General features: G+C 32.3%; 1 protein-coding gene across 2 annotated transcripts in view; it reads right to left on the bottom strand.

Annotated features, from left to right (window-relative positions):
* Positions 1-12,462, bottom strand: part of Gsk3b (glycogen synthase kinase 3 beta) — a 164,844-nt gene that overhangs the window by 58,188 nt on the left and 94,194 nt on the right. For both annotated transcript variants that reach the window (XM_027935936.2, XM_027935937.2), the window contains exons 4-5: positions 6,982-7,092; positions 1,656-1,786 (exon numbers count right to left, since the gene is read on the bottom strand). In XM_027935936.2, the coding sequence (XP_027791737.1) occupies positions 1,656-1,786; positions 6,982-7,092 (242 nt within the window). The remainder of the gene's footprint in view (positions 1-1,655; positions 1,787-6,981; positions 7,093-12,462) is intronic.

The raw sequence follows: 12,462 nt of genomic DNA, 5'->3' as shown, positions 1-12,462 counted from the left end.
ATAATGATAAAACTCATCTAATTTGGGCAAATATCCTACAAAAAATAAGTAGTCATACTTTATTTTAAGCATCAAAAGTTTTGATTTTTTTAAGTTTTTTTTTTTTTTTAGTTGTAGGTAGACACAATACCTTTATTTTATTTATTTATCTGTGGTGCTGATGATCAAACCCAGGGCCGCACACGTGTTAGGCAAGCGCTAACAATCCCAGCCCCAAAGTTTTGATTTGATTTTTTCCCCACTTTTATAGTTCAAAGGACAGAGTTATAGTGAGCTGTGTCCTAGGATAGGTGTTTAAAATTAGGAGATAGTAAAATGGGATGGCTGAAAGAGAATACATTTCTGAGACTATTAAGAATTAATTTATGATAAGCAGATGTGCTTGGTTTTTAAGGATCTCTCTACTACAGCCTGTGGAAAATATATCCTATGTGAAACCTAAAATTTGAACTGTGGGATGTGAAAGTATTATAAAGAAGTAAGAACACAGATACTACCAGGTCTGAGTCAATATGTAATCTACAAAGTTAAGTTGAAAAATAAGAATTTGTGATAAGGATGAAAAAACCTGGAAAATCCAAGTTAACATAGAGATCTCTTCAGGGCAGAAAAGAGCAAAAGATTGTTTTAGATGATAATATCAGAGAGGAACTAAAGGATAACTGTCAGTACTAGAAGGGAATATAGGCTTGACTGCATGGAAATGGAAAGGATAAGGTTTTATTACCAAGTCACAGTATATTACCAAAGAATAAGTTTAAGAATTCAACAAATTTGTAGGAATTTACATAAAAGAAGGGAGAATAAGAGATTACTAGAGGAAAATAAAAATAAAAGTTTCAACTAGATCCACCTTTTACCTTATTCCTGAATTGAGGTTAATTCTGAAGTTAAAAGGATACATAGCAATGTATAAAAAAAATATTTTAATTAGTTCTTACTGAAGAAATTAATATACACATAATATACATTTGACCAACACTCAAATATAATCAATGAAAAAGTGAGTATCCCAACTACATTATATTCCCCAAATTTCTCTACCCAGGGGAAATATTATAGATTACATATTATTTTAGAAACAAGTCATATGCATGTGTGCATGCATATATATATATGGATATACATATATACGCATACACACATATATATTTTGAAATGTATACACACACACACATATAATCACAGTTTATTTTTTTAAAGCAAAAGGTAGCATACTACACAGTCTTGACCTTGCTTTTTCTATTTAATATTTACTAGAAATGATTCCCTTCTAGTTCATAAGGAGCTGCTTCATTCTTTTTCTTGGTGGCATGTATAACATTTTATTTGTATATATCTTAAAATTTTTTTGACATTTTCTTACAAATAGGTATTTATAAACAATGAATGATTAAAAATCTCTGTACATACAGAATTTTGTAAAATAATATTTTCAATGAAATAATTCCTAAAAGTTAAATTGTCACTTAAAAGAATACACACACTTATAATTCTAACAGAAATAATCAAAACTACCCTTACAAAGAATTGCATTAGTTTATGCTCCCTTAGTAAGGGTCTAGACTGAAATTGTAAAAGGAATATATTTAATAAAATGATTATTTTTGGGACAGGGAGTGATAGAAAAGGTGCCGAAGGGGGAGCCAGCTTACCTTCCAAAATCACAGAGTTTTAAGACAGCTGTATCAGGATCCAACAAGAGGTTCTGTGGTTTAATATCCCGGTGGCAGATTCCAAAGGAATGGATGTAGGCTAAACTTCTGAACAGTTGATACATATACAACTGGAATAAATAATGAGCATTAATTGAATACTTCCTATTTCAATCAAATTAGAATCACTAAGCCACAAAATAGTAACATTCCCAACACAGAACAGGTGAATACTGGTGATTACTCAATCTTCTTTAAACAAGTTTCATGTCATGTCTGTATGAATTAGCTAACTTAAGTATCATTAACCATGTATTTGTACCATCCTTTAATAACTTAAAAAAGGAAACCTGACAATGAGCTTTATAAGCTCTTACTTACTAACATCTTATCTCCAACTAGCTGAGTTTTTATTTAAAACAAGATATAAAACTCAAGAGAGATATCCCAAATCCTATGACTCAAAACCAATATTTGGATGAGAAGCCAAGTCTTCTGATTTTTTAGTTCATCATTCTTTCTAGTATGTCAGGCTGCTTAATGTGAAAAGTATTTCCAATGTCATCTTCAGAATCTTTTTTTTTTATTGATATGTCAGTTTCTAAGGTTATTGAAAACTCACAGGTGTGCTGAAAAAAATTAGCAATTACCTATCAAAACATCAGTAATCCTTTAGTAGCATCACCACTCTTTTTATTAATATCCTTCAGAAATAAGATTTTAAATACCATTTAAAAACACATGCCTAGGTGAATACTGACATCACCTTAAAAGATAATTTTCTTCAATTCTACTACTAAAAGAGATATATAGTTGAAACATACTATAAGAATACCATAATCCTGCGCTGGGGCTATAGCTCAGTGGCAGAGCAGTTGCCTAGCATGTGTGAAGCACTGGGTTTGATCCTCAGCACCATATGGAAATAAATAAAATAAAGGCCTGCTGTCCATATACAACTACAAAAAAAAAATTTTAAAAAAAGAATACTAAAATCCTCTGTTTATCCAAAGGCCAGTAGTGATCTAATTCACTCCCTCCCACCTTGGATCTTGGGTTCTCTTTGTAAAAATTTTTAAATAATTCACTTTGTAATTTTTCTGGCTGCTTACCTTCTGACCGCTAGCCCCAAATTAATTACATGGCAAAAAAATTGTGAAATGATTCAAACCAAAGATAAGAGTGTCTTGGTAAAATAATGAAAATTTGAAAATGAAATAAAATTAAAAGATACAGGTCAGATTAAAGCATTGACATATGATGACATATGACTTGTGATAAGGGTTGGATTACTTAATAGGAAACCTACTTTCCTTCAGAGGCATGACGGAAACTACAAACAGGTGAATTTCAATACATCTTTAATATTAATATTAAGTTGGAAAAGTTTAAGCCTTCTTTAAAATGAAATATGACATAAAATGCAAACATAAGGTGAATTCAATAAGATCAGCACTTGCCACTAAACTTAGAATTAAAATATTCAGGTATTCATGTATCTTTTTTAAAACTATGTAATTCTATAAAAGTGTATAATTGTTCACAGAATCAATCTCGAAGTCTTAAGATGTATTCTGCAAGTTTAATTCTTTATCACCTAGAAAATGATCTATAAGCAACTGAATTCACAGGTACTCATCTACTAAAATAAAGATTTTACCAACTCTATGAGGGTTTCAACATCTACGTCAGCAAAAAAAAAAAAAAATGAAAACAAAAAGTTTTCTTTAAAAAAATGCTAAACAGCTTAAATTAGGTTAATTTCAAGATGACGTTTTACTATATTCTTTCATCTGAAAGATAATCTCCATTCTCTTCACTTGATTCTTTATTCTTTAGATTAACAATAAAATACTCATTTTCACATCTTGTTGTTCCACTTTGTAAAAGCATACTTATAAGAAACCTAAAAGGCTTTCTACAGAAGTTAGGCACTATTCTAGTGCTTTATATGTATTATTTCACTTAATCCTGGAACAACCCCATGTAATCCATAAATACTACTATTATTTTATTTTATAAAATAAACCAGGCCTTTCAGGTAACCAGGCCCAGAGAGATTAAATAACAGCCCACTATCACATTTGCAATCTTCTGTAATGGTTTGAGGATGAATACTCCTCTTTAAATTTTACTTTCTTTATTCTGCCATATCTTTACTCTAATGAACCCAATTTGAAATATAACGTATTATTTTAACAATTTTTACAATCACTCTGTGATATATACATTTCCCCTTATTTTTCCAGGAGAGGAAATTGAGGCTCAGTGAGCACAGTAATAAAGTTAATCTAACTCAAGGCCAATGTACTCCCCTCTGTGCCACCAAATCTGTTTAAAATAAATAACAAAATAACAAAAATGTATCCAGCTCTCTTATGTATTCAGACCTTGTCCTTAAACAAGTTAGTTTGTTTTCCCAATTATTTAAAAACAAACAAAAAAACCCACTTGAAGCTGGGTGTAGTGCACACATCTATAGCCCCACCTACTCACGGGGCTAAGGCAGGAGGATCATTTGAGCCCAGGAGTTCAGAGCCAGCCTGAGCAACATAGTGACACCTCACCTCAAAAAACAAAACAAAAAATTTAAATTCATACCAATGATTGGATAGCCATGTGTTTCAGAATTACATTTCAAAACATACTTAGTTCTGAAAGATGCACAGCACAAAAACACAGGCACTCAAAACTTTTTATCTTATAACTATTATCAACTACAAAAAAGGCAATAGAAGTAGAAAAGGGGTGAAGAAACAGGTTCCAAACAATATAGTCAGAGAACAACTCAACTCACCTAGAAAAAGTGAAAGTAAATAATCACAAAGAAATGCATTTTCCATTTTGGTAACATGTATGCCAAACAAGTCCTTATTAGATGGTGATCATAAAAGAGTTGTATGTAATTTGTCACTTTTATTTCCATCTCCCAAACTAAGATTTTTCAAATAATAGGACTACAATTAAACTATGCAATATAAATAAGTGAAGGAGCTCAACTCATAAATTCATTAACTGTAGACAATAATTTTTCTCTTTTCAGGACTTTAAACATACAAATAGATTTGTATCTCCAGAGAATAATACCTAGGGCCAAGAGTTCTGATTCTGAAAGAGCTGTAGTTAAAAAGAAAAAAAAAAGAAAGAGCTGTGGTTATTAAAAAAAAGAATAATTCCTTTTTTTTCACAAGGAGGAGAAACAAGTACAAGATTTCTTTCTAGTATGTCAACTTCAATATGCACAATTTAATTTTATTTTTTAAAGATAGAATGTCAGAGATGAAGCCCAACTATAAGCTGGCAAAATACGAAAATATGGAGTGATCTCCAGGATATATTTTTCAATCCAGGAAAATATAAAAGAGATCTCCAGGATGTATTTTTATACCCCACCCCCACCCCCCAAAAAGAAAAATTTATACATTTAGAGAAAAAGGGACTAGAATTGGGTAAAATAATTACACACTGCTTGTTTTTTAAAATGATATAATAAATTGTTTTAAAATATTTAAGACCATTTAACTGGTAGAAGGAACACATAAAAGTTAATCTTCTTTGAACATATTTTGTACTTTGAAAGCATGTAAATATTAAAACATGTAAATGTTAATTTAAAAGTAAAATTAATTTAGCATTTTAAAATTACAACTATAATAACAGTAAAATGAAATTACAAAGCTTAATGAGGTATAATCACACAAAGAGAGTTCTTCAATGTTGCTTTAAAACAGATACCTTGGTTAATTCCTAATGGGATTGAATGGGAGGTTAAAAAATGCTTCAAAAAGATCTTACATTATTGTCAGCTAGAGGTGCTAACAAGTGGGTGATTATAATGCTGTCATTGAGAAGTGAAATTTTCAGTGTTAAGTGTGGAAGATTATCAGGGTTTAAAAAAATAGACTCTGATGTCATGTAAAACTAAGAAGAACCAATAATAATTTTTAAAAAAGATATGATTTTTAAAAACCCTCAATTTTAATTGGAAGTATCAATATGAATTTATTGTGTATTTACCCTTGGGGGAGAAAAACAGATGTGTTATATCTTTGAAAAAATTACCCACATCTCCTAGCTCTTTTTACTAAAAATATCCAGAAGCAGTAACCAACCCTATAGCATTTAGCACCTCCGGCATTTAGACTGTGATATCTAAAAAACATTTGTTACTAAAAGAACATGGTCTCCTTGAAGAAAAAGTTGATTCCAAGTATGAGAAAGAAATGTGTAAGATGAACCTGGAACACTATTCTAGAAAACAAGAAAGCTATCAAATAGTATAAACAAACAAACAAACAAGAAAACACCCAACTAGTCACCTATGAAGGATGTTATAGAACCAACCAATTCTAAATTTTGCTAAATAATAGTAAGGAAATCAAATATATACCTGTCTTTTTATATAAACTGTACTTTATAGAGTACAGATAAAAGTACATGGGGGACTGGGGTTGTAGCTCAGTGGTAGAGCCTGGCATGTGTGAGGCACTGGGTTCGATCCTCATCACCACATATTTTAGTTTTGATTACTAAAACTAAAATAAAAAAAGATTAAATGGGGAAGTTTCTCTTTATGAAAGAATTCCAGCTCTTAAGATGAAATAAAAACATTCAACAATAACATTTTATAAGGCCTATGTGGTGCTGCACACCTGTAATCCCAGCAACTCGGGAGGCTGATGAAGGAGGACCACAAATTCTAGGCCAGGGAAACTTAGCAAGGCCCTGTCTCAAAATTAAAACGGTCAGGGATGTAGATGAGTGGTAAAGTGCCCTTGGGTTCAATCCCCAGTACCAAATAAACAAATTAAATAAGTAAGATGGCATCAGTATTAGAAACCCCAAATTAAATAATACTAAATAAATAAATATATTAAAATGTTTAAAATTGCCAAAAGTTTAAATTTCTGCTACAGATACAATAAATGTACCTATAAATGTCAATAAGACCTTAAATTTGAACATATTTATAAGTATATAATTTTATGTGAGTCTACATGATATGTTCCTATTTTGGTCTGTGGCACAATAAAGATCAGAAATTAAATGAAAATAAGCAACAGATAGCAGAATAAAAATCCAAAATTGTCTATGAACAATTCACTAAAATTTATCAGAATACCTTTAATATGTGTCATGAAAGTTTTAAAAGTGAAATCTCATTATTTTAAAACCATACAAAAATTTACCAAACTAGCATTATCTACCTTAGCAGTTTTTCCTCCCTGAGAATTAAATGCAGTAATACAATTTAAAAATATCCTGTATTCACCCTGGCTCACAACAAATATTTTCCAAAATGGGAAGTTGTTCCATTTTTACATACCTTGACGTAGATCACAGGGAGAGTCTGTTTGGCTCTACTATAGTGTCTGGCAACTCTGTATACTGTTTCCGGAACATAGTCCAGCACCAGATTAAGGTAGACCTCATCTTTCTGAAAAGGTTTATTCAAAACAAAAAACAAAACAGATTACAAATTGGCCTTTCTTTAAATACTCAAAGTAAATTCCCTATACATTCACTTGTTCAGATTTTTAAATAAAAAAATTGTGTGTTCAATTTTAATTACACAAAATTATTTTAGAAAATAACCAAAACAGTAAAAACAAGTGTACACACCTTAGTAATAATTCCATGTTAAAAACATGGATGTTTCAATACTGTTAAGATTCCCAATCATATTTAAACTATTATTTTGTTTACCATGATTTTCAAAGATATCGCCAATCACAAAATTTCCTATCTTCTAAGCTGAGAATTAATGTCTTCATATCCTACCAGTAAAGCAGTATGGTAGTACTGAATTGAGAGCTAAGAAAAACAGATTTCTAGCATTAGCTCTGATGGAATTAGTATGTGCAAGTCAATCACTGTAGGCTTCAGTTTCATCAGCTGTAATTTGATTAGATATTGTTCAAAATGTCTCTACTGTCCAGTTGGATATGGTGGTACATGCCTGTAATTCCAGAAGATTCAGGAGGTTGAGGAAGAAGGATCTCAAGTTCAAGGCCAGCCTCAGCAACTGAATGAGGCATTTAGCAAATTAGGGAGACTGTGTCTCAAAACAAAAAAAAAAAAAAGAAAAAGCAATAATGGATTCAGTTCTGGTACTAAAAAAAAAAAAAAGTCTCTAATCTCCACAAAAAAGATTTTATGGTTACTTAATAGTATATAATTAGTAAAATAATCACTTGTGTTCTATAATTAACTGTAACAAAAAGAGTAACTCTTAAGGAAGTGAGTTACCACATAAAGGTCATATGTTTAAATATCCTTTCTTTTAGCAGCACAAAGACACCAACTCATGATCTGAAGAAGGGATTCCAACCAAGTAAGAAAAGAGGAACAACCTGTACCCTGTTCATGTAAATGATATCAGTTAGATAAATCAAAGTAGAAAATGAAGCTGAGAATCTATGAGTGGGAAAAACTACAGGTAAACAAACTTCCATAATTTCCAAATATGAAATTATCTTAAGCTACCAAACTGAAGTAGAGAATTTAAATTTTCAGCATTTACTGTACATCACTAGTCAATGCAGAGGAATTAAGTGTGCAGGTATAAAAGAGGCAATGAAAATTGAGTATGCAAGGAGGACTTCAGGTGGAGTGAAAACAAATCACAATGTGAGGTCAAAGTGAATGGCAGATACAAAGAGGATTCAGATGTCAAAGTTTTCTTTTTTTAAAAAACTCATAATAACAGGCTGAGGTTGGGGCTCAGTGGCAGAGCACTTGCCTCACACATGTGAGGCACTGGATTCAATCCTCAGTACCACATAAAAATGAATAAGTCAAAATAAAGATATTGTGTCCATTTATAAGTAAAAACTATTTTTAAAAAAACTCTTAATTACAACTTTTTTATTTTAATAAATCATTTGAGAAAAGTTAATTGTGATATATTTATTAACAACTTGCAGATATGCACAGCATTGGGTTACAATTTATTTCATTTGCTAAACAATCATTCTAAAAGGGAAGAATACAAAGAATAAAAGACTACTGTTGTGTTCAATGGTGGTTTTCTTGTAGTAAGACTATGAACTCTGTCCTTTATAAGTGCTTTATAAGTGCATTTACGAGGGGTTGTAAGGGCAAATACCTTCAATAGCTAATTAACAAATGTAAAGGTATAGCCAAACTCTGTAAAGCAGTAAGGGACAGTGGTTGGTCAACCAGTGCAAGACTTAATTAAAAGCACCTCCCCCCCCAAAAGAGCAATATGCTACCTAGTCAAATAAAACATATTAGGAGATAGATTTTACAGTCAGCATATAATCTCTAATTTTAACACAGCCAACTAAGATTGACACAAACCTAGGAAAAATGGCTTAAAATGGAAGACTGAAGTTTAAGACTCTAATGGGCTAGAATGAAAGACCAAATTTACAACATGAAATGTAATAGAGCCCTATCAACTTATTATATAGAGGTCTGGGGATGTGGCTCAAGAGGTAATGCGCTCGCCTGGCATACACGGGGCGCTGGGTTTGATCCTCAGCACCACATAAAAATAAAATAAAGATGTTGTGTCCACCACAAACTAAAAAATAAATATTAAAAAATTCTCTCTCTCTGTAAAAAAATAAATAAATAAATTTATTATGTAGAATGATAGACCAGACAGAATCAAGATATACACAGCAGTAATCCATTTGCAAAGTAAATGATAGGTGTAAATGACTAGAATGGAAAAGGAGTCTCGTTGAGAGATTGCTAATGAACAACATAACACAACAACAGGATATGACAGAAGTACTGTGTTGCAGATTTCAGGCCTCATTTAAAGTACTGATGATATCCCTTTTTAAAGCATATTTTATTCATGGTAGCAGCAAAGTGCAGTACATCAAAGGACGGTTAACAAATAATGTATGCTATAAATTCAACACTCTAATTTATTATTTTATGAAAAATATGAAGGCTCAAATAAATTATCTTTTTAAATTTATAAATGTTTAAATGTAAATTAAAGCCACAACAATAATCCCTGAGGAAGGGGAGAATTCAACCCTCCGAAACATAAGAGAAAAGGGCTGAATTCAGCATTTTTAGCACTTATAATTTCCTGAAACATTCTCAGGGTCTGCTGTTTTCTTTTCTTTTTTCTTTTTGTTTGGTACTGAGGATTGAACTCAGGGGCATTCAACCACTGAGCCACATCCCCAACCTATTTTGTATTTTATTTACAGACAGGGTCTCACTATGTTACTTAGTGCCTTGCCATTGCTTTGAACTCTCAATCCTCCTGCCTAGCCTCCCAAGCTGCTGGGATTACAGGCAGGTGAAGTGGCACCCAACTCAGGTCTGCTGTTTTCTTAATGTAATCTCTCTTGGATTACCTGACTGAATTCTGGAAAACTCACAGATTAGTTGTAAAAGTTAAAAGCTGATACAGAAATAAAACACATTAAAGAATAGGACTTCAGATGTAGATTATAAAAACACTTATTTCACACCAACATGAGGAAGTACTAAACTCAAAGAGGTGTTACTAGGCTTCCAAAACTGGCTAAGAAGTCACTGCTACTTTGAAAAGAATTATATTTTTATACAAAGTGGGTCTTATTCAAAAACCTCAAAAAAAACGAAGGTATAAATTTAGACAACATTTTTTGCATATTAAAGAAATTTAAATGACAGGACTTCGATTATACCTAACAAGTCAAAAACAGCAGGGGTAACTCTAACATGTCTTCAGAAAATAGATAATATTTTTATGCCCAGATAACTTCTGAGGTCAAGAAAACAAAATGGCTTAAGTCTACAGTTTTAAATAGAACCATGGTGGGATACAAAGCAGTGTATCAGAGAACGCAGTAATAAGGCATTCAACCCAATGTCATGGTAGACCAGGATTCTCCTTGGAATCGGGTCAAAAGAACTTCATAACAGTTATCTTTCCTCTGATGGGTAAAATGGGCTAGCGAGATGGAAATAACATGAAAGGCAAAGGGTATGCATTAGGGCAAATCTTTTCTGTTTTGAAACTTTGGGGAAGGAATGGAAAGGGGAGGTAAGCAGCTAGCAAACAACAAGTAAGGTAAGCTTTCTCCCCATCTGACATCTTAAAATAAATACCCAAATTACAAAAAGATGTTTTTTTAAAAAAACTGCAAATGTATTAGAAGAAAATATGAGTGTTTCTGCAAACCTTGGAGGACAAAAACAGCTATAAGCTATTAAGGAAAATATGCCAAATTGGTTACATAAAAATATGAAACTTTTATATTACTTTAAAAAAAATCACATAAATTATTTCTAAAAACTATGATAATTAGGAGGAGAATAATTATTTCAGTTACACATGTCAAAGGACGAATTTGTTTTTATTTAAATACTGAATAAGACAAGACCAATATTCAAATAGAAAAAAAATGGAAAGAAAGGTGTTATGGTTTGGATATAGAATGTCCCCAAAGGTTCATGTATTGAAGGTTTGGTCACCGATGTAGTAATATTCAGAGGTAGGACCTTTAGAAAGCTGAGTGGATCATGAAGGTTCAGACCTCATGAGTAGGTTAATGCACTGATGAGTAGGTTAATGCAAATCATGAATCATTTGATGGCATTATTGAGAGGTGGTAAAAACTGTAGGAGATGGAGTATGGTTGAAGGAAGTAGGTAATAGGCAGCACACCCTGGTAGAGTATATCTTGTCCCCAGCCCCTTCCTCTCTCATTTGTTCTCCGTGCTTACAGTCTGCCATGAGGTAAGTGGCATTCCTGTACTGTATCCTTTGGCACTGATGTTTTGCTTACTTCAGGCCCAAAGCACTGGAGCCAGCTGACCACAGACTGAAACCTCTGAAATCATGAACCAAAATAAATTTTCCTCCTCCAAGGTTTTTTGTTTGTTTTGTTTTGTTTTTTTCCCTCCCTTTCAGGTATTTTGTCCCAAAGATGAAAAGCTGACCAACACAGAGCATGAAGATAGATAGTCACACAAATAGCCAACAAAAATGTGGAAAGATGTTCAACCTTACTAATAATTAAAGAAATATAATAAAAAATATAATGAAGTTACCATTTTTCACCTATCAAACAGGAAAAGATAATTCAATCCTAAGAAACCTAAGTATGAGAAAAGGTCACTTTCCAAAATGCACCACAACACCATTCTGGTGGAAACTCAAAACTCATGCAACCTTTTGGGAAAGTAAATAGGTTAACCCATTTCAGCCCAAAGTGAAGACATACAGACTCCCAATTTGACTCAGCAATGCCATTTCTAGGAATCAAGTTTATGAAAACAATTGTGCATATATGTGTGCCCTTATGCATGTGAATAAAATTCCTTGCTATTTGTGACTTTCACACAGGAAGGAAGGTAGAGAGAAAGAAAAAGAAAGGGGGGAGAAAGCTACAGATTGTAAAGTTGATGAGGTACTCTTTCTATAACTTAGAAGTTTCATTTAATTAAAAACACAATAGCTGGGTATGGTGGTGCACACCTGTAATCCCAGCAACTCAGGAAGGAGACTGAGGTAGGAGGATTCCAAGTTCAAGACCAGCCTCAGCAATTTAGCAAGACGCTGTCTCAAAATAAAAAACAAAAGGGGCCAAAGATTTAGCTCAGTGGTTAAAGACCCCTGTCACCAGTATTTCCCCTATAAAAAAATTAAAACATTTGCTCTTAATATTTATACAGTTAGCTATAATCACATCTCCTTGTCTCTTAGATGAATGACTCAATAAATTGTTCTTCATCTTTTTGGGGTAGAGAACTCTTTCAGAATCTAATAAAAGATACAACTAGGTCTCACTAAAAAATACATAATCGTTAGTAATGATAGTTGAAT

Source organism: Marmota flaviventris, chromosome 8 (assembly GCF_047511675.1).
Source record: "Marmota flaviventris isolate mMarFla1 chromosome 8, mMarFla1.hap1, whole genome shotgun sequence".
NCBI lineage: Eukaryota > Metazoa > Chordata > Mammalia > Rodentia > Sciuridae > Marmota > Marmota flaviventris.
Note: the sequence above shows the minus strand (reverse complement) of the source record. Positions and strands in the feature narration are given on the sequence as shown.